Source organism: Ursus arctos, unplaced genomic scaffold, assembly GCF_023065955.2.
Source record: "Ursus arctos isolate Adak ecotype North America unplaced genomic scaffold, UrsArc2.0 scaffold_2, whole genome shotgun sequence".
Classification (NCBI taxonomy): domain Eukaryota; kingdom Metazoa; phylum Chordata; class Mammalia; order Carnivora; family Ursidae; genus Ursus; species Ursus arctos.
The window spans coordinates 41,237,916-41,263,679 of record NW_026622874.1 but is presented as its reverse complement, the minus strand read 5'-3'; the positions used below and the strand labels follow the sequence as shown (position 1 = coordinate 41,263,679).

Here is a 25,764-nt window from a genome sequence, read left to right as displayed (position 1 = left end):
ATTCCAGTAAAGCAAGGGGGCTTTTTCTCCTCGGTTAGCCCATGTAAGCGGGAACGCCCCTAGCATCTGGCCCCCTCTGTAGGAAGCCTCCCCCTTCCAGAAGGATTTCCACCACCACGGCCCCCTTGCCTCCTTCCCATCCCTGGAAGTGACAGCCGAGAGTAGCCAAAGCCAACATTGGTGTGCAGGCTGGAGAGGCTCAAGTAAAGGGAGGTCAGAGGAGAAAAAGAGATCCTAGACCAGGGTGGTCAGGAAAGACTTCACAGTAGAGGAGAAGGAGGAGGAGGTGGAGGAAGAGAGCAAGACAAAGAGGAGAGGGAGGGGTGGGGAGGAGGAGGAACATAAGCAGATCTTAAGGATGGGCAGGTCTAGGGAGACAGAATGAGTCAGGGCATCAGAGGTAAGGAGGAGGGGCGCCTGGGTGGCTCAGTCATTGAGCGTCTGCCTTTGGCTCAGGGCGTGATCCCAGATCCCTGGGATCGAGCCCCGCATCGGGTTCCTCCGCTGGGAGCCTGCTTCTTCCTCTCCCATTCCCCCTGCTTGTGTTCCCTCTCTCACTGGCTGTCTCTCTGTCAAATAAATAAAATCTTAAAAAAAAAAAAAAAAGAGGTAAGGAGGAAAGTGTGGACAGAGCACAGGGGTAAAATGGAGCCAAGCCTGTCTGGGGGTGCCGAATGGGGCCAGGGGACCTAGCCAACCATTCTACAAACTCCACCAACACAGGGCCAGATGGTGGAAGAACAAACACACCAAAATAAGGAGTTTGGGCTTGACCCTCCTGGGAATGAGGAGGCCGAGGGTTTCTGATCGGGGGGTGTAGGCTGGAGACGGGGAAATCAGTCAGAAGACTCATGCAATAGTCCAGGTGTGAGATAAGAGCTGAGGGGGTGAGGGACAGGAGGGACACTGGAAAGAAATAGCAATGAGATCTGATGAACAGCCGAAGGTGGAGGCCGGGGTGGGGAGAGAAAGGGCAGGGACAAATGTGGGGGTGGCCTGGGTGACAGAGAGGAAGATCCCACTGAGGAAATGGGGAAGTGAGGGGGAGCTGGGTTAGCAGGGTTCTGTGGAATCAGATGTTAACCCCCTCCCCCACAAACACACTACCAGAACTTAGAACCTTTGAAAGCAGCCTGGGAAGGAGCTTCAGGGGCCACCCACCACCTGCCAGGGGCACAGAAGCAAGATCTCCCATCACTCCCTCTTCCAAGGGGCTCTTCCAAGGGCCCCCTTCTTCGGGTCCAGCTCCCCTTGAGCATCTTAGCTATTCCTTTGGAGGCAGTCTGTTCGATGGCAGGGAAAGACCCCTTCCAGTCCTTCTCCCAAGCCAGGCTGGGGCTCTGGTTCCTCTGGACAATTATGTTCCTCACTCATTGCTCCCAAAGGGCTCAGGGAAGCCACCTGGAAAGCTAGACCCTTGCAGCCCCTGGAGAGGGTGGGGAGGAGAAGAAGGAGCGAGGGCACCTGCCTCACTGGAGGACGAAGGCCTGGAAGCCTCTGAATGGTCTCTCCTAAGAGGAAGGAAGCACCCTCCCATCTTAATAATAGTAATCACCACCGTTACTATTTACTGGGTGCCTGGGAAGCCCAGCCACTTCACACAGTCTCATTCCATCCTCCTGGCAACCAGCCAGGACTGTTATTATCCCCATTTACAGATGAAGAAACCGAATCTTTGAACCCAGGTCATTCTGGCTCTAAAGCGTGTGCTGGTTTTCCTTACACGGCTCTGTCTCTCACTTCTCCCACTGAAATGTCTCCCATGCTATTGCTCTTACTCATTCCTGCCCATGTCTTCTCCAAAACACCATTTCTGGATTCATTCCACAAGCATTTGGTGAGTGCGTACGAAGCACCAGGCGAGGGGCTGGGCGTAGGTGCTGTGGACAGATTCATTCCCTGGCCCCCTCCCAGGTGGAGAGCACCCTGGGGTTTGCTAGGCATACAGCCCTTGCTTATAGGTTCTTTTTTTTTTTTAAGATTTTATTTATTTATTTATTTATTTATTTATTTATTTGAGAGAGAGAGAGAGAGCATGAGCAGAGGGGAGGGGAGGGGCAGAGGAAGAGGGAGAATCAGGCTCCCCGCCGAGCAGGGAGCCGGATGTGAGGCTTGATCCCAGGGTCCTGAGATCATGACCTGAGCAGAAGGCAGCTTCTCAACTGACTGAGCCACCCAGGCGCCCCTGCTTATAGGTTCTGATGGGCCCCGGGGTCCCACGACCAAATGAATGGAATGCACCAGCCCAAACTTCATCAGCTTGGGTACAATCGTACTGATTATCGCAACTCACATTTGCCTCATTTTTTGTGCGTTTTAGGTATCTCTTTCTTGCCCATAACTCATCTGACGCTCACAACCCTGTGAGATCGATATGTTACTCCTATTTTACTGACTAGGAATCCAAGGCTCAGAGAGGTGATGTCTGTTTCGCCTCACCATAAAGCCAGGACCAGAAGTCAGGTGTCTGGACCCTTAGTTACCGTACTTTCCATCTCTCTGCCATGTTCTCTTCCACGAAAGCCATCCACCAGCCTGCTCCCCTCCGATAACCCCTATGCACCCACGTTCTTTCATAGGAAGCCAAGGGACGTCCCTAGCTCCCTGAGTGGTTTCTCACTTTCAACCCCATCTCAAATCTTTTGCCAAACTGGCCACAGCCACCCCACACTCCCCACCTCCTTCCTTCAAACCTGCCCCACCTCCTCCCTCTCCCCCCCTTCCTCCAAGGTGCTCCCAGGGGCTTCTCCCAGCTGCCAGGAGCAGGGGACAGGAGCAGGGACCTATCATTGCAGGAGGGAGGGAGGATGTTTCCCACAGGGAGCTCGTCTGGGCCTCAGGGGCCCTGGCACCCAGCTCTGCCCTGTTCAGCTCCTGGAACATCAGCAAGGTTGCGCAAAAAGCAAGGAGGAGAGAAACACCAGCACACAAGGGTGGGGGAAAGGTTAGACACAGGAAGCCGTGGGAGAGCCGGCCGGTTCAGACCATCCAGATTTCCCCAAACGCGCCATTATCCCCCTGGGAAAACCTGTTGGTGAAGTCCTAGGTGTCTCTTTCAAGAAGGGTCCTCCTGAGGTCACCTCTGCCATCCCTCTGCCTCTGGGCAGGCCATTTTCTGTATTTCTTCCAAGCTGACTGGCTGAATGGTATGAGCCTTTCTCCCAGGGAAACTGAGGTCTGGGGAGGGAGAGGGGGCTTGTGGGGGCACCAGGGGCCAGGGTTGGGGGCGGGGGACAGGACCAACGGGCTCATATCCAGCTGTGATGACTCCTGAGCTTGCACTCCCACCTCCTCTTTGCCTGGTGTTTGGCGGGGGTGACAGTGACATCACAGGTGTGGCGTGCCAGCCACGTGCTGGGTGCCAAGCAAAACAGCCAGGACAAGTGTGTGCATCATCAGTGCCTGGGAAGGAAGGCCACCAAAAGAAGTGAGTCTGGTGGAAAGACCTGAAAGCGGGAAGGGAGGCACCTTGCTGGGTGGGGGTGGGGAAAACCAGAATAAAACCCTGCTGTGGGCAGAACCAGAGAGAGGGAAGGCCCAAGCTGGAGCTGCAGAGAGATGCCTCTCATCTTCCCCTCCTCTGCGTCTCCCAAAGCCTGTCAATGCCCCAGACATGAGCCAGCCCAGGCCCCGCTACGTGGTAGACAGAGCCGCATACTCTCTCACCCTCTTTGATGATGAGTTTGAGAAGAAGGACCGGACGTACCCACTGGGAGAGAAACTTCGCAATGCCTTCAGGTAACATGGCCCAGAGCCCAGACACCTCTTTCCTCTGCTCCCCATCAAAATCCTTTCTGCACCGGGGTATGGCTCCTGCGCCAGTATGGCTAAGACAGGGCTTGGGGAAGCCCTGGGGAGGGGAGGTTCAGAACCCTGATTTTAAGACCCTACTACCTCTCCTGGACTGACGCCCACCCCTGAAGGGTGGGGAGTAGCAGCAAGGGCTGGCCACAGTTTCAGAGTTGTAGGGCATCTCCAATCCCCGGCATGAGGTCTTGCCTTATTCTCAGTCCACTCAAGTCTCTCTTAGGTTCTTAAGGGAGCTCTAGATGGGCATGCCACCACCACATGGGCCAGTGGGAGCGTCAGCGCCCTTCCTTTAATGCCCTGTTCCCTCCTGATCAGGAAAGATCGGAAGCCACCACTCCGTGCCCTTTGTCCTCTTTCTCTCCTCGATGTTCCTTCCTTTTCCTGATCCAGAGACTGCCCAAAGGCAGCCCCTAAATTCCTGGGATTTCCTAAAGGGTACCTACCAGGATAGGGTCCTGCCAGACCCCTGGGTTCCTTCCACTCTCAGATCTCTGGGACTGTGCTGGTGGGTAGCAGAACCTCATCTCCAACGAGGGAGCTTCATGAGATGAGTTATACTCAGCCTGCAGAAACCCGAGGCTATGAGCTTCACCTTCCCCCTTCCTACACTCCTGGCCGACCTTGCCCAGTCCTGGCTGTGGGCTGGCTTGCTCTTCCTCACTCCGCTGGGGAAATAGCTGATTCAGTTACCTGGATTGAGGTCACTGGCAATGGCTGAAGTGGAGATGCAGGTGGAACTGGTTTAGGCTGCAGGAATCACCAACTTGAGTCTTCACTAAAAGCCCCGGTCCAACCCTACTGCTCCTGGGAGGCTCCATTTCTGCCCGGCTACAGCCAAAGCCTTGGGTGTTCAGTGTCTGGGCACCCTACCCGCTGTGGTGCTCCTTGGACAGGTGGGCTCTGCCAGCCTTAGCTCCCAAACAGGTGAAGTTTGGGTTGTTTCTGTGCCGGAGGGATGAGGGTATCCACTGTTGGCCTAAAAGATTATAGATTAAAACTATAAAGTGGTGGAGGGAACTAACAATTCCCACGAGGCTGGAATTGAGCCTTAAACAGTGCCTGACACACAGAAAATACTCCAATAAATATTTGTTCAATGAATGAATGAATGAATGAATGGCTAGAAAGCTAATCCCTCTGTCCACTTCCCTCTTGGCCGCTGAAGCCTCTGGATAGGTGTTCGGCGTATGTTTCCAGCTCTTCTCTCAGCTTCAGGTTGCCTTGCCTGACATACGGCAGGCTCGCAAGTAAGGCCGGGCAGGTATGAGCCCTCAAGGGGGTTGTGTGTCTTCCCCTAGTCAGCTCTTTATTTGTGAGTCCAGTTTTCCCTGCCACAAACGAACCTGAGCGAGTTCCTGCAGGGCTGGTTCTCCCTTAGGACAAAGCTTTGAGTTGCTTTAAGCTATGTGCCACTAGTCCAAAGCCCTGTCCACCATCCCAAGGATGCGAGAGGCACCCATCTGCCCCCAGAGGATGTTGATGGTGGTGCCCTTCCCAGAGTGGTGGTTGGGACAGAAAATCTGTCCAAGTCTCTGCACAGGGTACAAAGCATTGTCTGTGTTGATTTTCGTCTTGGGTGCCATCCAGGGGACCCAGTATCAGGGAAACTATTGTTAACAAGAGCAAAGAGCGGGAATTGGTGCCGGGAAGGAAAGGAGGCCTAATCAGAGCGGGCCAGTGAGTCACCAAATGGGCCCCGAGTATTTGAGTTCCCTCAACTGGGAGAAGAAAAGCAAATGCCTCCCACCCCCTTCCAGTCATCAATCCACGAGCTGTCACCCTTGCGTTTGGAGGCCCTTGTTCCTACCACTCCTGAGTTTCTATGAAAAGACCTCCAGGTATTCAACAAACAGGGAAGGAATCAACGTTCCCCACCCTGCGCTGACAAACGAACAGCTCCCCCGTTCTTTCCACCCCCACCCCCCATGAATTAACAGTAGGAAGAGCTCCAGCATTGGAGTCACCACACAGAAGGACAATGAGTCAGCAGAGACATACCCCGCAGGGACAATGGAGCAGTCTCTCGGGGGCAGTGCTAAGAAAGATGGCAGCAGCCCCTACTCTGACTGAGTTTCAACACCAGCCTACCCTTTCAATCATTCATTCACTCAGTGACTCGGCACATACTTACTAAATACTCCAATACAATGCACAAGGTATACAAGATGAACATGGGAGCCAGACTTTCGGCCCTGGTGGGGTTCGCTGTCTAGTGAGGACAATAGATGAAAAGGAAGTCATTATGACCCAGCACGTACAACAAGCTTCAGGAGCCCAGAACTGGGTGCCCAGGCCTGTGTTCCGTCAGACTGGAGAAAGGCCATCCGAGGTGGGGGCTAAGTGACCACAAATCCATGCCTTTACGCCAAGTCTTGTGGACGTCCTAGGTGAGCAGCCAGCTCCAGAAGACGCCGAGCCAAAGGCCAGGGCATGGGGATGGCTCTCTAAGGAAAGCCCGGCCTGTCCTCCTCAGTGTCCCCGGCCTTCCGCACGGTGTGGGCGCGCACTGGATTCTGAGTGAATTCCGAATGATTGAGTGAATGAATCAATGACCAGGAACGGGATCTCAGAATCCCTCCCCCACTCGGAGTGTCCGAATCATGCAGTGCCGACTGGAAGCCTGCCCTCTTCCCCTCCAGATGTTCCTCAGCCAAGATCAAAGCTGTGGTGTTTGGGCTGCTCCCCGTGCTCTCCTGGCTCCCCAAGTACAAGATCAAAGACTACATCATCCCCGACCTGCTGGGCGGACTCAGTGGTGGATCCATCCAGGTCCCACAAGGTGAGGGGTCGGTGTCCTAGGTCGGCGTGGCCTGCTGCTCCCCCCTCGTCCTCTCCCGTCCGCCGTGACCTCCATAAGCCAGCCGTGCCCCTAAGCCTGCAATCTCTTCGTCCCCTGCAGGCATGGCATTTGCTCTCTTGGCCAACCTTCCTGCCGTCAACGGCCTCTACTCCTCCTTCTTCCCCCTCCTCACCTACTTCTTCCTGGGGGGTATACACCAGATGGTGCCAGGTAAGCCCTCTCCCCTCTCAGCCGGCAAGATGGCCTGGCCTACGAGGACAGGTGGCGGGGCCGGGCGGCTTCTGTTTTCCATCCGCATTCCCCTAGAGCTGGTGCCAGTTGGTCCAGAAGGGACTGGCACTGTGAGCGTCAGTCCCAGGTCCACTGCCACCTTAGAGAAACCAGGTAGCTGTCGCGAGCTCGGTTAGGCGTCCCTGTTCTGTCTCCCTCCCTGGAACGTGGGGAGGACTCGGTACATCAGGATATACTATGTGCCGTAAAGTGCCGAACAGACGTGAGAAACTACGGAGTCACTCTCAGGCTGGTCCCTGCAGGGACACTTGGAGCTCTCTGGTGCGAAGTGACGTGGAGAGAAGGGGCCCGGTCACAAGGCCTGTGTCTGGGTCAGGCACTGCTTGTGTTTCCAAGCTCATTTCCTCACGCGACCCACAAAATAATTTTAGCAGCTGAGGTGAAAGTCCCTTGAAAGCATAGGTCATAGTTACATATGAGCAGAACGTTGGAGGCATGGGGACCCATCCCTCTGGGAGCAGGGAAGCTCTCCTGGGCCCCTTTCTGTCATCCAGGGGTGTGGCCCAGACCTCTGACTTGCTGGCTGGGGGGACACCACAGGTACCTTTGCGGTTATCAGCATCCTGGTGGGTAACATCTGTCTGCAGCTGGCCCCAGAGTCGAAATTCTGGGTCTTCAACAACGCCACCAATAAAAGCTACGTGGACACGGCTGCCATGGAGGCCGAGAGGCTGCACGTGTCAGCGACACTGGCCTGCCTGACTGCCATCATCCAGGTGAGGGGACAGCCACGTCCCTGTCAAGGGCCCAGCCTCAGGAGAGCATCTTTCCGTCTGGCCCCTGCCTCCACACCCCAGTTTTGACATTAAAGCTGATTCAGGGCTCTACCTCCTCCCACTTTCCCATTCCCAGGGCCACAAAAGACCCCAAAAAATCCGTGTCTCTCCTCACCTACCTCCAGCAGGTCCATAAATCCAGCATCTGCACCTGGTAAAACTGTCCTGAGTCCCAGACTGTCTGGAAGGCTCACGGTCTCTCCCCACCACGCTCTCCAGTGCCCGCCCCTCTGCCAGCACAGTCCTCCTATTTGTCTAACACCCCCATCCCCCTCCAGCCTCCTCTGCTCCAAGCCACAGCATCACCCATACCACGTCAGCTGCACAAATTGCAAAGGCCTCTGCTAGGTTTTTTGTCTTAAGATTTTATTTATTTGAGAAAGAGAGATGAGCAGGGGGAGGAGCAGAGGGAGAGGGAGAAGCAGACTCCCCACTGAGCAGGGAGCCCCATGTGGGGCTAGATCCCACCGTGAACTGAGCCGAAGGCAGACGCTTCACCGTCCGAGCCACCCAGGTGCCGCTCTGCTAGGTTTCGCGAAGGGAAACATAGCGTGGTGGGACACAAGAGCAGGAAGCAACCTCAGACAACACCTTTAATTCGTCTGTTCATTCCGTTAATGCTTTTGGTTGCTTCGCTGTGCCAGGAGCTGGGCTAGGCCTTAGGGGAAAGATAAGTAGAGATGAGGCCCGGTTCCCCAGAGGCTCCCAGCCCAGCAGAGGAAGTAGCCATGTCAACAGATAAACTTGTAGGCCGTGAGATAAGCCGCATAATAGAGCTATGTTCAAATGGCTGTGGGAACACCAAAGAGAGAGTCAGGGAAGGCCTCACCTCAGAGAGGAGGTGACATTTGACCTGAGTCTTAAAGGATGAGTAGAGGTTGGCCAGGAACCAAATGAATGAGGCACAGAAGGACAGTCCAGACAGAGGGAATGCACCCCAAAGCATGGAGGCCTGCAAGTGTGAACTGACCAGGGAATGACAAGGCAAGAACTTTGGGGTGACTAGAGAGCAGGAGGCTTTTTGGGGGACGGGCCAGAGAAGGGACTGGAAACCGAGGCAGAGGCTAGACAATGAAGGCTGAGGTCTGTCCCCTGTGCAGTGGCTTTGGGTGGGATTGCAGTTTATAAGAATCATTCAGGCCATAGAGAAGAGAGGTGGGAGGTGGATTAGAAAACTCAAAGCAGGGGGCCTGTCAGGAGACTCTGCAGAGGCCCGGGCAAGACTCTCGAGGGCCTAGACCTCCCCCTCCACAGAGAGGACCGCCGTTGGGGCCGACTTACGGATCATTAGGCCCGGAGCGTCAAAGGGCTTGGCAGTAGCCTGGCTGTGCGGGTGAGGGAGGATGACCCCCAAGTTTTTGGTTAGCCCACTGGGTGGATGGCAGTGTCTACTAAGACACTACTGAGAGAGGAAACCCTGGGGGAGGACCCAGTTCAGATAGGAAAACTGAAGCCAGAGAGAGGAAGCGACAAAGAGGCCTGTGCCCCAAAGCAGACTCGGGGTCTGCCGGCAGAGTAGAGGGCCAGACACGGTCATGAAGGGCTCATTTCCCTGGGGCTGCTGCATGGAACTCCAGCCTGGGCTTGGGCCCGGCAGATGTGGGCACTGCTAACCCTTCTCGGTCGTTCCCCCTCCCCCACCTCTCTCGTCTCAGATGGGCCTGGGCATCGTGCAGTTCGGCTTTGTGGCCATCTACCTCTCCGAGTCCTTCATCCGGGGCTTCATGACGGCAGCCGGCCTGCAGATCCTGATCTCCGTGCTCAAGTACATCTTTGGACTGACCATCCCTTCCTACGCAGGCCCGGGGTCCATTGTCTTTGTGAGTCTAGGAGCACACCCTGCCAATGGGGAGGGCCTCAAGCAGGCACAGAGTTGGGTTACTGTCTGAAGAAGTTGTGAGCTCCTCCTTACAAGATGTTCCCAAACAACAGCCGGTTGACCCATGGTTCAGAGAGGATTCTCAGGGGGTTCCCACTTTGGAAGGGAGGGCGAAACACATGACCTTGAGGGCGCACTGAGGTTCTCTATGGTTAATCCCTGCAGAAAAGGAGCTGTACACTCTCCACCAGTTCCCTGACATAGTGCCTCAACCACTCCTTACCCAGGAAGTCCTTCCTTATGTCTAATCTCCAACCCTCCTCCTTGAGTTCGAATTCTTTCTAGAGAAAGAGAGAAAGAGAATCCACATTCCAACCTGGCATGAGCTCCCAGGGTGCCCTTTGGGAGAGGGAGGTGGAAGATGGGGTGCTGCGGGTGACCAGGGTCTGAATTCTGCTTTGGTGTGCCTCCATGCGCGTTGATGACACCCTTCCACTGGGTTAGACACCCGAGGGTGGGGATGGTATGGGAAGAAGAGGTGGGAGCCCATGAGCATGATGCTATCTCCCCCAGACCTTCATTGACATTTGCAAAAACCTCCCCCACACCAACATCGCCTCGCTCATCTTCGCCCTCATCAGTGGCGTCTTCCTGGTGCTGGTGAAGGAACTCAATGCTCGCTACATGCACAGGATTCGCTTCCCCATCCCTACGGAGATGATTGTGGTAAGGACCCTGCCCCAAGCTGGGGTGTTGGGGGCCAGGCTGGAGAGGCCATGAGAAACGGAATCCAGCTCCAGCCAAACCCAAGGGAGCCCCTACCTGCCTTCACCTTGCCCTCCACTGGCAGATAGTAGAACAGGAGGTTGGGGGAATCCATTCCACCCTCCCTGTATGTGGCTCCCACTCTTCCTACTCCTTGGTCCCCTTCGAGGAGGCCAGGCAGTGGGATTTGGGGTCCCCAGAGAAAAGGGAGGCTTGGGAGTGACCCCTGCCCTGCCAATCCCCATTCTCCATTTTGGGGTTTGCAGGTGGTGGTGGCAACAGCTATCTCTGGGGGCTGTAAGATGCCCCAAAAGTATCACATGCAGATCGTGGGGGAGATCCAACATGGGTGAGTCCGGGAGGTCAAGACGCCTGCCCACCCCTACCAACACCCCTCCATGCAGGCCTGGGCTCAGAGACCCAGATGAGACAAGCTCTGTGAGAGAGCCCTGTCGACTCTGTGCACCGCCCGAGTGGGAGTGATCTCTGTTACTTATCACGGAAGACGGCCGTGCCATCAGCCAGGGTGGCTGTGCCACAGTGTGTCTTCACTGCCACACGCCCCCAACAGCCCCCTTACTGGATGTCGCTAAAGCAAAGCCTCTCTGATCAGCCCTTCTCCGGCTCTCTGTCGCCTTTCACGTGTTATCTCTTTCCCTCCACGTGGAGAGGAAGCTGTTAGCAGCAAAACAACCTTTATGGAGCTCCACTCTGTGCCAGGCACCGCGCGGGGCCCTGGCAGGGGAAGGGTGGTGCTTGTGCCGCGGGGCTAGAGGGGAGGGGGAGGGGGAGAGGGCGGGGGGCGGGCAGGGTGGCTGTGGATCTGTGGCCTAGTGAGTCCAGGACCTGGGTGTGAACACACGAGCACCCCCCCCTTACGGGCTCTGGGACCTCAGAGGAGGGAGGCTCTACGTCTTGGTTTCTGCTTTGTCGATGGGAGTGATGGCAGCTGCCCCACAGCGTGGTACTGAGGACTCAGATGATGGGGGGGACGGGCGGGGGGGACGACTCCTGGCACAGCGGGGCCTTGCTGATCCGTGTGGGCTGGGGAAGGACTCGCCGTTCCTCTTCTCACACTTCTGGGCCCTGCCTCCTCTCCGGCTCCCTGGCAGCTTCCCCACCCCCGTGTTGCCTGTGGTTTCCCAGTGGAAGGACATGATGGGCACCGCCTTCTCACTGGCCATCGTGGGCTATGTCATCAACCTGGCCATGGGCCGGACCCTGGCCAGCAAGCACGGCTACGACGTGGATTCTAACCAGGTAGGTCTGGCCACTGCCAGCGAGGCCAAGCAGGAGGGCCAGGTCCCACAGGGGCCTGGCGAGAAGTACCACGCGGCTCTTCGGGCTGTGGTGAGGGAGGTGCCTACCAGTGAGGAGGGGCTCTGACCACAGGAGGCCGACTTCTGCTTGGTGGGGAGTCTGGCTCTCCAGCAGTAGGGTCATTCTCGAGTCCTAGGCCCAAGATCCAGCTTGCGTGGATAACTATGTTTGGTCTATACCTGCTGCCCACCCCCCACCTGCCCCAGCCTCTGATCCTGCCCCTGTCCCCACAGGAGATGATCGCCCTGGGCTGCAGCAACTTCTTTGGCTCTTTCTTTAAAATCCACGTCATTTGCTGTGCTCTCTCGGTCACTCTGGCTGTGGATGGAGCTGGAGGAAAATCCCAGGTGAGTGCTGTACCAGGGGAGTGGGGGGGGAGGGGAATAAAACAGTTGCCCCAGAGAAGCCAGGGCACCTGCAAGCCAGGCCAGCTGCTTCTCCAACCTTCCTCTCCTCCCTTCAGTCTCCACTCCCCCAAAGGCATCTGTTGGAAATAAGTCAAGAACAAGAATTCACACTTATGCCCTGTTCCCAACTCTTTCTCTGAACAGGTGGCAAGCCTGTGTGTATCCCTGGTTGTGGTGATCACCATGCTGGTCCTGGGGTCCTACCTGTACCCTCTCCCCAAGGTAAGAGCCCAGCGGGAGAGCAGAGGCCAGAGGGAGACTCCAGGAGGGACCATCCCTAAGGGTTGCGTAACCTTCTACAAAGTGCCAACATGGTCACACTTTGTCCTAATCACAACCTGTGAAGTAGACAACACAGGTTTTACTTTTCTCGTTTTACAGGTGAGGGAAACTGAGGCTGAAAAAGTCTAAGTGATTTGTAGTGATACGGCTCATAAGTGCAGGGCTGGTGGCAAGCTCCAGCCTTCTGACCTGAGGGTCAACGCCCCCATCAGCGTTTACAAGTGCTTAGGAGTGCCTGACTAGGGAGGCCCTGGGACTGGGTGGTTTGCAGATGAGGGAAGAGGGGAGGGGCGGAGAAGGCCAGCATGCCCCCCCCCCCTCCGGCCTAGCACCTGCACTCTCCAGCCCTGAGATGGAGTGCAGAGATTTGGGGGCTCTGCCAGAAGAGACATTCTGGAATTAGAGCTCTGTCCTGCCGGGAACCAGGGTCAGGGGTGTGTAGGAAGGGGAGGAAGAAGGGGACACCTCGGGTGAGAAAGAACAATGTTCTGCTTCCCCAGTCTGTGCTCGGAGCACTGATAGCTGTCAACCTCAAGAACTCCCTCAAGCAACTCGCTGACCCCTACTACCTGTGGAAGAAGAGCAAGCTGGACTGTGTAGGTATCGGGGGGCCCCTGGGTCCCCCTCCGGCCCCTGCCCTCTCCTCCACCCCCACGGCCCTGTCAGCTCTTTCTGTCGGTGACCCCTCAGCTCTGCTGCTCCCTAATTTGCAGAAGGAGCTGTTAAGAGCCCAGGTTTTGGAGGGAGACATCCTCTGTTCACATCCTGACTCCACTGCTCACTGGCTCTGTGGCTTGGCCCTAAATGACCAAGTCCCTTAACTTCTCTGAGTCTTGGCTTTCTCATCTGAGAAATGGGTATCCTATACTCTCTACCCGCCCAAGAGATAACACACATAAGGAGCATGTTGTCTGAATGGTGTCCTGGGTTCAGTAAAACTTAGTTATGATTCTTTTTCTGATTGGTAGTTCCAAAAAAAAGCAAAAAGAAATAGTTTTTAAAAACAACAGCAACAAAACCCCTGGAACCTAGAGCCCTCATACTAGGATCTTGAGGAAGTCGCCAGATTTCTCCGGAGTGCTATTTCCTCCTCTGTAATGGGGACAGCAGTCATGGCTTCATCACACACTGGTTCTGAGGATTAAATGAGATCATATGGGAAAGCACCGTGCAACCACGCAACGCTCAGCAAACATGACTGATTGTTATGATTCGTCACGGTCCCAGCGCCTCTCGCGTTAGACAATAGTATTAAGGCTACCAGGTACTGACGACTCTGACAACGATCCCCATTTAAGCTCCACCATAACTTATGAGACAGGATTTACTGACCTCCTTTCAAGATGATGAAACCAAGGGGTGCCTGGCTGCCTCAGTCGGAAGAGCGTGCAACTCTTGATCTCCAGGTTATGAGTTCGAGCCCCACGTTAGGTGTAGAGATGACTTAGATGAATAAAACTTAAAAAAAAAAAAAAAGATAATGAACCCAAGGCTCAGAGAGGTTAAGTAACTTGTCGAAGGCCACAGGGGCAGTAAGTGGTAGAGTCAGGATTGGAACCCACATCTTAGACTGGCAAACCTCTGCGTGGCACTGTCTCCTGGGGTTGCCTGCATGGTACCTGAGGAAAATCCTTAAAGCCACAGAAGTGAGTGGTCCATCTGGGGTCCCCCAGTGAGTGATGAGGATAGGGGAAAATAATGTTCCAATTCCCACCCCAAAGATCTGCTTTTATCACATCCCAGCAATCCCCCCGCCATGACAATAGTTCCTGAAATTTACATTGTGCTTTGGGCTCCCATCCGAACCTCACAGTTCTCTACAGGGCTGTGGGCAAATTTGTTTCCTTTAGAGAATTTGGGGGACTGTAAAGGACAATCAAAGGGGCAACTATCCAAACGGCATGCAATCCTGCCTCCCACCCACCCAACCAGACCCCAGGCCGTCAGGCTGGGAAGACCACCGAGCATGTTTCAGGGATACACAGCCTCCCACTGGTGGGGAAAGGGAGCTCATGTTTGTTGAGTGACCACTGGGTGCCCATCACCAAGCCAGGACCTTTAGGTGCCTTAGCTCTTTAACCCTTTCATGAAACGGGTATCATTACTCCCCTTTTGTGGGTCAGGCAACTTGGCTCACATCACTAGTAGGTGGGAGAATAAAACTTTGAACCCAGGCGTATCTGACGCTCGTGGGCTCAGCGTGTGCCATGCTGCCTCCCCGTGTGGCTGGGGTTGTCTACTAAAAACCAATCAAGCTTGCTCAACGCACTCAGTCTAGGGGGAATGTGCAAGCATACCAGAGCACCAGTACATAAGACGATGCCAAAATGCCATGACAAGGGGAGGGCGGGTCTGCGGTTGCGGAAACAGAATGGCCTTAGCTATTCCAGGAAGACCTCCCCAAAGAGGCAGCCTTCTCCCCGGGCCTGCTCTGATATCTCTCTCCTCACAGTGTGTCTGGGTGGTCAGCTTCCTCTCCTCGTTCTTCCTGAGCCTGCCCTACGGTGTGGCCGTGGGCGTCGCCTTCTCCGCCCTGGTTGTGGTCTTCCAGACTCAGTTGTGAGTAAACCCCCCCCCACAAAAGGCACAGCAGTGGGGCCCCGCGCCCAGGCTGGGCTGACTGACTGCCATACCCTGAAACCCCAGAGGAAGCTCTCATGGGCTCGGAGGGCTGGGGACCAAAGTAGGAGAGGAACAGGTGGGTAAGACCCCAAGTCTGTCCAAAGGCATTGCCAGTCCCCAGACCAAATGGGACCCTCCCCGGGGGAACACCAGGCCAGAGGACAGATGCCGTGTCCTTCCTATAAAAGGGTTAAGGGATGCAGGCCAGGGACACCAGAAGAAGAGGGTTTAGGCCAGGGCAGGAAGGATGCTCTATGTGAGAGAAGCCCTGGCTTCTCTTCTTGAGAACTCAGAACCAGGAGGTGGTGCCTTCAGGACCACCTGAGCTTGTCACCTTGCGTAACCCACCTCTTCTCTGTGCTGAGCCCCAGGCTGGGGGCTGTGTCAAAGACCCGCCTGTCATCCTTCTAGTCATAGCCCAACCATAATGCCACCAGACGTATGTCTCCAGTGCAGAAAGACCAACACAACACTCCCAGGGAGGAGGAAGAGACCACGTCCCACCCTCCTTCTGCCCCAGCTCCCATCCCAGCATCCTTCCAGGCCCATTGGCTATTAGCATGCTCTTTTTTTTTTCCTTTCCTTTTTCATCCAGTCGAAATGGCTACACTTTGGCCCAGGTCATGGACACCGACATTTATGTTAATCCCAAGGCCTATAGTAGGGTAAGTATCCAAACTTATGACCTCCCTCTTTTGCATGCCCCCACCCCAAATAAAAGAGGATTTTAAAAAAAAGCCAATAAAGACATTTCTGCCAACTGAACTCAGTCTCCCTGTCCTAGGTCCAGGAAATCGAGGGTGTTAAGATTGTCACTTACTGCTCCCCTCTCTACTTTGCCAACTCAGAGATCTTCAGACAAAAAGTCATTGCTAAGGTAAGGTTCAGAACTCCGGTGACCAGAGGGGCTGAACAGAGAGTAACCGGAAGATGGGAGAAAGGGGGCTGGGAGGCAGGCCACCTTCAAAGAGGGTGGAGGTCCAAACTGCTATTGCTTCTCTCCCTGCAGACGGGTGTGGACCCCCAGAAAGTACTGCTGGCCAAGCAAAAATACCTCAGGAAGCAGGAGAAGGGGAGGCTGAGGCCCACACAGCAGAGGAAGTCTCTGTTCATGAAAACCAAGGTGAACTGACGCTAGGAGCAGCTTGACCTCACGGATCCTGCCCTCTGCGGCCCCACCTCACAGCACCCCTTGAGGCAAAGACATAAAGTCTCTACAGCCAGTGCCTGGTGCCCACTGAGCGTTCTTCTCCTTGGGAGGGGGGATGCCAGCTCCTGGGGGTAACCACTGAGCCCCCACGGTCCCTCCTCATTTTCTGGCTAAGACGGGATATGGCCCATAGGCTTATGAACAACCCCAAGTGGGGAGCAGCAGTGAATTTGCTGGGGCACCCACCCAGCTGAGATGTGAGGGTGGGAGTTCTGGGGAGAAGCCAGCACTTACGACACATGTAAAAAGGAGCACAGTTGTTTCCAAAGGCACTTTCTCCCACAGCAGAGTGGGCCGAGGATAGGTCCTGGAGGGGTCCTCCAGCTTTGGTTTGTGGGAGACTGAGCACGCAGGCCCTGCCTCCCCCGCCCCCGTGGGGTTCTGGGAGCTTGTATTCACCACCACTATGTTCAGCTATTGACCCCCACCTGCACATTCCTTGCCCCCTGCCTCAACTCTAGCAAAGTGTGATTCAGTGTGATGATTCCCCGCCCCCACCCCCTCCAGACTGTCTCCCTGCAGGAACTCCAGCAGGACTTTGAGAATGCCTCCCCGACGGACCCCAATAACAACCAGACCCCTGCTAACAGTGCCAGCGTCTCCTACATCACCTTCAGCCCTGACAGCTCCCCAGCGGCCCACTGTGAGCCACCAGCCTCCGCCGAGACCCCCAGTGAGCCCTGTGACATGCTGGCCAGCGTCCCACCCTTTGTCACCTTCCACACCATCATCCTCGATATGAGTGGGGTCAGCTTTGTGGACTTGATGGGCATCAAAGCCCTGGGCAAGGTGAGGCCCCAGGCAGAGGGAGTGCCAGGCCACCCTCCACCCCAACACCCTCACCCCTGCTCTCCTGCACTCCCTGTCCTTGGAGCCCTCATTTTGACAAGCTGAGAGAGGAAAGTCAAAAAGGAGCTTCCCTCAGACATGACCAGGACAGGCTGCTCTCTGCAAAGCAGGCCCAGACAGCCCAAGATGATGAACGGCTGGACAGGGGTACCGGAGAGATATTCACCATCCCATCTGCCTTAGTACCCTCTGGAGTGGAGGCCATCCCAAGCTCCTTCTCAGGCCACCAGGAACCCACCCCAGGGTCCTCTGAGTAGAGTCCAGCTTGGCCCTGGTTCATGGTCTGCTGTTCCTTCCCATCCTCACCCAGACACTCCAGCCTCAGTCAATTCCAGTCAACTGAGAAGAGAAGACCACAAAATATTAGTGCCCCACATTCTCAGGCCAAAGTGGCAGTCCATGGGACACCTTGAATAAAGGCATCCATCCCTCTGATAACTTTTCAGCAGCACCTCCGATGACAGGGAGTTGCAAGCCTCAGAGCTGGCTCAGATAGAGGCTGTCCGGGAAAACCGAGGCGCACAGACAGCATTTAGGCTGAGTCTCATACAGAGCCTTAGCCAGGTGCCCCGAAGGCCGCATCCCCAGCCCTGGGCCCAGCCTGCTGCCCTAGCTTGGACCCGGAGTCCGGGTGGGTGTCTGTCCTCCCTGCCACTTCTGCCTGAAGCCACAAAGTTGGGAAAGAGGGGGAACCTGGGAATCTAAGCTACTGAGAGAAAAGATCTGACCCCACAAGAAGGGGCCTGGTGTCTTTAAGTGCCCGCCTCATCAGCAAAGCCCCATTTCTGTCCTGCTTTCCAGAAAAGCCCACAGCCAACACTCCAGGGGGAAGTGGTGTGCTTTGCTGCTATTTTTATCTTTGGCTGCCAGGACTCTTGGGGTGGCTTATTTGTTTGGCTTCCCCTCTGAAGTGCTTTTTGTGAATCACTTTTGAGGCCCACTCAGAACATTCCTTTCCTTTTGTCTCCCTCCCCCAACCCCCCTCCCCCAACACTTCTAGCTGAGCTCCACCTACGGGAAGATCGGTGTGAAGGTGTTCTTGGTGAACATCCACGGTGAGAAGAGGAGCACGTCTGGAGGACCCAAAGGGGGGAGGAGGGGACGAACAGGTTGGCCGCAGGCAGAATGGGAGGGTGGACGTGACAGCACCCAGATAATTCCCCCCAATTACTACCTGCTCATAAGTGCCTCAAGCACAAGTCAGAAGAAACTGTGGCCAGATTGTGCAAACACGCTAGGGGTCTCAATAACAGAGGGGGCAGGTGGGGGGGAGCGGGGGCGTGGAGTCCAAAGCCCAGCTACTAATTTGCCTGTATCCTTGGCCAAGTCACTTCTTGTCTAGGGATCAATTTCCACTTATGCCAAATTAGGGGGTTGACTGGATGAATTTGGGGATCCGCTCCCAATCTGCAAGCCCATGAATGAGCACGAAGCACACACACACACTGTGGCTGTCTGGGAACACACAGGCACGCCGTTTGCACACACGGTCTCCGAAGGGCGCCATACACAGTCCTGAAGGCATGTCCACAGAGCAGAAGACTTTCACATGGTCAGCAGGGAGGCAGTGCGGGACGGGGACACACAGACACATAGCAGGATGTGAAGGGGCACATACCCCCCACTACCTGCAGAGAGCCAGAGCCCTTCTGGGGGCTGGACCAACTTCACAATTAGCCTGAGCAGGACCCAGGCTCTGTGGAACCTGCTCAGAGGGAAAATCTGCAATGGCCGTTAGAGTCAGTGGGCTCCTCCCTCACTGGGCAGTCCTCAGGAAATCATCTCTAGCGTCTGGTAAAAGGGTTCTGCCACACATTGGAGGTTGTGGGAAAGGTCTAGAGAAACAAGAGGAAGAACGAACCATCCAGGCATAGAACTGGCAGCAGCCTCCTTATGGACATTTTAGCCTTTCCCTCTCAATCCCCACAAAGTACTGCCTCTCTCAATCAAACTGCTTCCTTCTGCCTGAGTGGGAAGTTCAGCATCCTCAAGCTCATGTTGCCCTCTGCTGTCCAGAATTGATATTGCAAGGCCCATGCCTTGGTCTGGCCTTGGATGCCCCAAAGAGCGCAGCCCTCAGTCCTCTCTCTCCCCTTCCTTCCTTCTCACCATCCTTCCCCCACCCCCAGCACCAGACCACATGGCTGTTACCTGTCTGAAAGCCCTTTCCTCCTCCCAGCCCAGGTGTACAAGGACATCAGCCATGGCGGTGTCTTTGAAGATGGGTGTCTAGAGCGCAATCACGTCTTTCCCAGCATACATGATGCTGTCCTCTTTGCCCAGGCAAATGCCAGAGAAGTGGCCCCAGGACGTGACTTCCACGGGGTAAGGTCCCTGCATGTCGGGAATCCAAGGCCCTGGGGCACTGAAATGGCAGGAAGGGGGGCATAAGAAAGAACCCAGGAGAAGGTTTGGGTTCCACCACCAACTCTTGTCCTTTCACTTTTCTGAAACTGTCATTGCAGAGTTCCTTATCTGTAGAACGAGCACCCTAAATTAACATTACCTACCTCACAGCGTGTTTCTTTTGCTTCCATTTTAAGATTAACTGATAATTATGCCTGTCATGTCACTTGAAAGCACTTTGTATACTGTAGTATCTTTTAATATTAACTTCCAGGTCACACAAACACTCAAAGCATATTAGAGTATGCCCAGTATTCTGGCATTGTTCAGCCGCCCTCCTCTTTCACTCGTTCTAGAAGAGGCTTTGGGCAAGGAAGCCTGCCCATTTTAATCTAGCAGAGCTCAGAGATTTTAGACTGGTGATGGATGAAGAGGCTGGATCCAAGTTTTGTCTCAGTTTCTTGACATTTAATTTGCTAGCTCACTAAGTGGCATGCAAATGAGCTACAAATCACAGTGTCTAGGACTCCAGAAAGTTGGGGAGGCAGAAAAACTCCACCCCACTGACTGGGGTCCCTGCCTGGGCCTCTCCAGCCACCCCCTGCTCCCAGGGTCCCTCCCAGCTCAGCCCCTGACCTTGGCCTCCCAAGACTCTGTGCCCTACACCTCCTTATATATAAAACCTTCCCTGCCTGGGTCATAAGAAAGGCTTTTCTGGCCCTGGAGCAACCATTTGCTCTTTGCTGTAAGGGACTGATGAAGGTGAAGCCATCTGTTCTAAGTGCTGAAAGACTGCCCAGGAAAACACAGGGCCCTGGTGTCCGCCCTCCACACTGAGAACAACTGTGCGGGAACAACAGGCCTTCTGGCTTCACAAGCCTTGTCCACAGAGCAAAAAGAGGGAGATTCTGGAAGAATCCTCACCATTTGTTACTGCACAAATGATGCTCAGTTACTATGGTTATATATCTAAAATAACTTTTATATATAGAATATATTTATATTTACATATTACAAAATACATTCATATATATAAATTATACACCCACACACCCCTTTCCAAAAACATGGTGAGATAGAAAGCCTGCAAAATGAGTTTGATTATCCTACTTTTACGGATGAAGAAACAGAGTCTCAGAGAAGGGAAAGGGATTCCCCAAGGTCAGGCAGCTAGCTAAGCGTCCTCATCAGCTCCCCTGCCTCTAAGATGCCCGCAGAGGAGGGCAGCCCCAGATGTACCCCTCTGCTGTAAGGGGGAAGGCCACCCCGTGCTACGTTTTGTGAAGTAGATGGAGGGAAGGGAAGAACAAGGGGTGAGTCATGTGGCAGAACACACGGTGCCCACCCGGAGGCTGCCATTTGCACCAGACCGTGTCGTTCGCTCATGGAGCTCATCCTGCACCCATTTCTCCCACTTCTAGGCTCCAGTGGACCCAGAGCTGTCCTTATACGATTTGGAGGAGGACAGCCCCAGCTACTGGGACTTAGAGCAGGTCAGCTGAGGGGTGGAGGGTACGGGGGGTTGGGGGGGCCAGGAGCTGGAAGGAGATCCTTCCAAACCCAAGGTGTTCACTGGGCTCTCTCACCACCAAGCCAGAGCCATGATCTTGAAGGCCACGGTGTTTCTCTCTCATCTCTCTTGTATAGCAGATCCTACTTCCTCTCACTCCCTGAAAAACCACACAGTGGGGGGAAGGGAGAGACACTGGACGAGGTTCTCGAGAACTAACATCTTTTCTTAACTCTGCACAGCATCCACACTTGATCTTGGACGGACCATAACACACGGGGTCCCAGTGTCTATCACTGTAAAGTAGGGGAGGTGTGGGTGATACCTGGCCCCGTCTACCTCACAGGATCCGTGAGGGATTCACGGGTTCCTTCATTAATTCAACAGATATGGGAAGACTGCTTGCCTGGCATAGTTGCCGGGTGGGCATACAGCGTGAGACCCCTGCCCTCAAGAAACTTGTATTCGGGGACGGTCAGATGAATTCGAAGAACACACATGTTATCGCCTACAGACAGCCTTTAAGTGCTCATGGCTGCGCCGATGTCCTGTCCCCACAGGGCCCTGTCGTCCTGACGGGCAAACTAGCACCACCCCACCGCCCTGAGTTACAAGAAACCCAGATGACTAGCTAGAGAGGAGTCTGGCTTCAGGCCTGGGAATCACATCTCACTTTGTACCGCTTGGCATTCCTTTCGGGCTCGAGTTCCATGTCCACCGAGCAGGTCTCTGGGGGTGCTGATGGCATGAGGGAGACATGAGGAAAGAGAGCCGGAGCTACAAAGATTTGGCAGACTGATCTCTGCGCTCCTGTGGAATCTCCAGGACATTCCAGAAAACTTGGCTAGGCCCCCAAATAGCTTATCAGAGCAAGAAAGGACTTTACAGCTTGTCTGATCTCCACCCTCCTGTCAGCTAACAAAGAAAGTGAAGCCGGAAAGGAGGAGGGACACGGGGAGGTCACAGAGCCTACCAGAGGTGATTCTAAGTAGATTCCAAGCATTTTCTCTTGTCACCTCCGTACCTGTTCACCTCAGGCTGAGCCCGCCTCTCCCCTGTTGACACACACTCACACTCAGGAAGCTCTCTCTGGCCGGGGACTCGTGGGGTCACCTCATGGTTGCCGCCACTGTGACCTCGACAGGTCTAATGCTCTCCCTTCCCCTCCCCTATCCTTCCGTGGTCCTACAGGAGATGTTCGGGAGTATGTTTCACGCAGAGACCCTGACTGCCCTGTGAGGGCCCCGCCAGCCCCCCATGCTGCCGCCAGGGCACGAGGCATCTGGGACTCCCAAGAAGAATGAGCCTGGGGTCATGAAGAGCTTCGGGTAGAGGAGAGCACATCCACCAGGACCTCAGGACCCTCCCTTCCCTTCCCCTCACCCCTCCGCTTCCCCTGCCTCACTCCTGGCGTCTCTAGAGCCAGCCACTTTCAGCAGCAAGGAGAGCCACATCTTCAGCCTCCTGCTGACGCTCAGGGCCCTGGCCAGAATGAGAAAGCCTACTGCTCGCCCTGCCGCACCCACACAGGCACAGCCCACGGCAGCTGACGGGACCCACTCCCCCCACAGACTGCTGCCTTTAAGAGTGAGCCGAGAACAGAAGGGAAAGGATGTCCCTGCTGACGGAGTGTGCAAAGGCCCTTGGGCCCGAACTGCTTGGTGTCAGATGGTGTCAAGCCATCACAGGACACGGGGATGAACTTGCTTAGGACCTGATGGCTTGCCCCCTCCAGCTGCCCCAACTCAGTCCCTGGCAGCTGTGTGTTCCTGGGACCCCATGCTCCTGACACCCCCGGATCTCCGTCTTGGTGACTGTGCCTCCCTTCTCCTTATCACAAGGCTGCTGGGCGCTCCACTGCTATTCGGCACTTCAAACTCTAGCCTGGGGGGTGGCCAGGGCCCTCGGGGCCTCCAGAGCTACCTCTCCAGGGGCAGCCCACCCACGTAGCTGCCACAGCCTCTGAAACATGAACTCTGCCCCCGGCCTTCAGGGGCTGCCCCCTTCCACTCGAGACACGAGACACGCTGGGAATCCCAGAAGGACAGGGAGGGTAGCTACCAGAATCCTCCGGCAGCTTAGTAACAGACGCCAGTTATCCTGCATAACAGCTTTTGGGAATCCTTTCTTGTCCTAGAGACTTGGGGAGGGGGGTGCTAGGGACAACCAAGGGCCAGCTGGTGGGACCTGAGCCCTGACAGTCCCCCTGACTTCAGAAACGCCTCCCCCGCTTAGGAAGTCGGCTTTGTGCTTTTTTCACTTGGCAAAGAGCCAATGATTTTAACTCTCCCGTATCAGCTTGGAGCCTAGATCCTTCAGCCAGGCAGGGGAGAAAGCTACCCAAGGCCCAGCGGCATCCCCCAAGTGGGTGTAGAACACGGCAAAGGGCTGATCCAGACTGAGTCTTCCTCCACGGGCTTCCATAACAAACTCAGGACCTGAAGTCATCTTCTTCTAGGACAGATGGGAAGAGGGGTACGTTCTTCATGGATGTGAGGGGTTAATAGAGTAACCCTGCCGTTGACTTGAAAATAAATAGATGGCATGTGCAAGTATCTGGGGAAATTTCCATGGAAGTGCAACAGAAAACCTTTCGGTCTTCCCCCACTGCTCTCCCAAGCTCCTTCAACTCAGGGACCCTGCTCAACAGGTTGGGCTGGCCCAGCCTGAAAACAAAAAGCCCAATTCCTAATTTCAGCCTGACCTGCGTTGTGTGTCTGTGTGTCGAGTGAGCCGGTCAGCTAGCAAGTCTTCTTAGAGTTAAAGGAGAGGGTGCTGGCAAAGAGCCAACAGATTCTTGGCCTACAAGCATTGCTTCTCTGTGATTTCATTATGCCATGTGGCTGCCAATGGAACTCAAACTTGGAAGGTGGAAGACAATGTTATCTGGGATTCACTGTGCCCAGCACCCGAAGTGCCAAATTCCAGGAGGACAAGAACTTTAGCCAATGACAACTCATCCTCCCCTACTCCACCTCCTTCAAAGTCCAACTCGGGCCCAGGAGATAGGGGAAGGTCACAGAGCCTCAGGACATCCCGAGCAGAGGTGTCCTTTGAACCAAGTGTCCAGACAGTGGAGGTAAAATTGGAAACACATGGGGTAGAGGGAAACATTGAAAAAAACTCCACTGCTGGAAGACTTCGAAAAGAACACAAGCAAAGTCAAACAGACCGCGTTGCGGACATGACTGAGGCAGGAAAGGAGGGCAAGGTAGTGAAATAATCCAGAATTTCAATCCTTTTGAATGTTCTTAGTGATACTGACCTGTGACGATGGGATCCCTGGGGAAGCCCGGGACTCGCGATGTTTGTGTAATTTATTTAATTTAAACAGCATTCTCCTTTTGTTCATTTTGGTAATAAAGTGGTTTTGAAATGTGAACAAATGCATGTGTTTGGGTGGTTTGACGGCAAGACAGAGTAAGTCACCTCCAGAATAAGCGGGCTTCGCTTTGCACTGTCCTAGATGGAAACGAGCAGAGAGCCATTCACCAATACAGCGGAAGATTTCAGCACACTTCTCTCACTGTTGGTAAATCATATGGATGAAAAAAAATAGTGTGGTATGAAAGAGTTAAACAACAAAGAAAACAATCTTGTTCTGATGGACATGCGTTAAATTGTGCACACAACAACTAAAATGTGTGCTTCCTAAGTACACATGAAATATTTACAGCAGTTGATCACGTTCTAGGCTCTACATCATTCTCAACGAATTTTGAAGAACAGGCATTTTCCACAGCAATGACCACAATGCATTGAAGCTAAAACTCAATGACAAAAAAACTTGCACGCAAAAAGGATGAGTTTTTTAAAAATACTTCTAAATAACTCAGAGTCAAAAAAGAGATCATATGGAAAATTGAAAACATTTAGACTTAAACAAGAATGCAAATACTACGTATTAAAACTGCAGGGAGGGGCACCTAGCTGCCTCAGTCAGTTAAGCATCTGCCTTCAGCTCAGGTCATGATCCCGGGGTCCTGGGATGGAGTCCCACTTTGGGCTCCTTGCTCAGCGGGGAGCCTGCTTCCCTCTCTGCCTGCCCCTCCCCCTGCTTGTGTGCGCTCCTCTCCCTCTCTCTCTCTCTCTCTCTCTCTCTCTCTGTGTCAAATAAATAAATAAAATCTTAAAAAAGAAAAAAAAACCCTGCAGGGAGGGGCACCTGGCTGGTTCAGTCAGTAAAGCATGCAACTCTTGATCTCACAGTTGTGGGTTCGAGCCCCACATTGGGTGTAGAGATTACTTAAAAATATGATCTTCAAAAACAGAAAAAAGTTGAAAATTAATGAACCAGTTGTTTGACCATGGTAGTTAGAAAAAGAAAACAAATAAACTCAAAGAAAGCAAAGGAAAAAAGATAGTAATGATAGTATAGCTAACATTTATTGAACGGTTACTATAAGCTATACACTCTTCCAAGAGCTTTACATGTATTAACTCAATTAATCCTCCCAAAAATGCTAAGGGGTACAGACTATTATTATCCCCATTTCATGGATGAGGAAACTGAGACTCAAAGTTTTTTTTTCTTTAAGAAAAGAAAGGTTTTAAGTAAGTTTCCCACTCAACACAACTCCATGAACATGAAGGAGCTTAAGATTTCAACCCAAGGGGCGCCTGGGTGGCTCAGTCATTAAGTGTCTGCCTTTGGCTCAGACTGTGATCCCAGGGTCCTGGGATTGGGGTCCTAGGATCAGGGTCCTAGGATGGAGCCCCGCGTCGGGCTCCCTGCTCAGCGGGAAACCTGCTTCTCCCTTTCCCACTCCCCCTGCTTGTGTTCCCTCTCTCGCTGTCAAATAAATAAATAAACAAATAAATAAATGTCACATATTTCAACCCAAGCAGTCCGGCTCCAGAGCTCAAGCTCTTAACTACTACAAAGTTGAAAACTTAAGCAAAATGAATAAATTGCTAATAAAATATAATTTACCAAAATCAAAAAAAAAGTAAAGTC

The 25,764-nt window shown here is 54.0% G+C and overlaps 1 protein-coding gene across 1 annotated transcript in view; it reads left to right on the top strand.

The window, feature by feature from the left end:
* SLC26A9 (solute carrier family 26 member 9) overlaps nt 1-24,193 on the top strand; it is a 28,322-nt gene extending 4,129 nt beyond the window's left edge. Inside the window, exons 2-21 of the mRNA XM_026480497.4 lie at nt 3,596-3,738; nt 6,450-6,589; nt 6,710-6,820; nt 7,442-7,617; nt 9,333-9,497; nt 10,070-10,222; nt 10,528-10,610; nt 11,374-11,521; nt 11,815-11,928; nt 12,133-12,210; nt 12,771-12,866; nt 14,723-14,829; nt 15,488-15,557; nt 15,677-15,769; nt 15,902-16,015; nt 16,610-16,891; nt 17,952-18,006; nt 19,131-19,276; nt 20,719-20,790; nt 21,999-24,193. Coding sequence (XP_026336282.2) covers nt 3,614-3,738; nt 6,450-6,589; nt 6,710-6,820; nt 7,442-7,617; nt 9,333-9,497; nt 10,070-10,222; nt 10,528-10,610; nt 11,374-11,521; nt 11,815-11,928; nt 12,133-12,210; nt 12,771-12,866; nt 14,723-14,829; nt 15,488-15,557; nt 15,677-15,769; nt 15,902-16,015; nt 16,610-16,891; nt 17,952-18,006; nt 19,131-19,276; nt 20,719-20,790; nt 21,999-22,046 — 2,376 coding nt within the window. The 5' untranslated portion in view covers nt 3,596-3,613 and the 3' untranslated portion in view covers nt 22,047-24,193. The remainder of the gene's footprint in view (nt 1-3,595; nt 3,739-6,449; nt 6,590-6,709; nt 6,821-7,441; nt 7,618-9,332; nt 9,498-10,069; nt 10,223-10,527; nt 10,611-11,373; nt 11,522-11,814; nt 11,929-12,132; nt 12,211-12,770; nt 12,867-14,722; nt 14,830-15,487; nt 15,558-15,676; nt 15,770-15,901; nt 16,016-16,609; nt 16,892-17,951; nt 18,007-19,130; nt 19,277-20,718; nt 20,791-21,998) is intronic.
* The last annotated feature ends 1,571 nt before the right edge of the window (nt 24,194-25,764 follow it).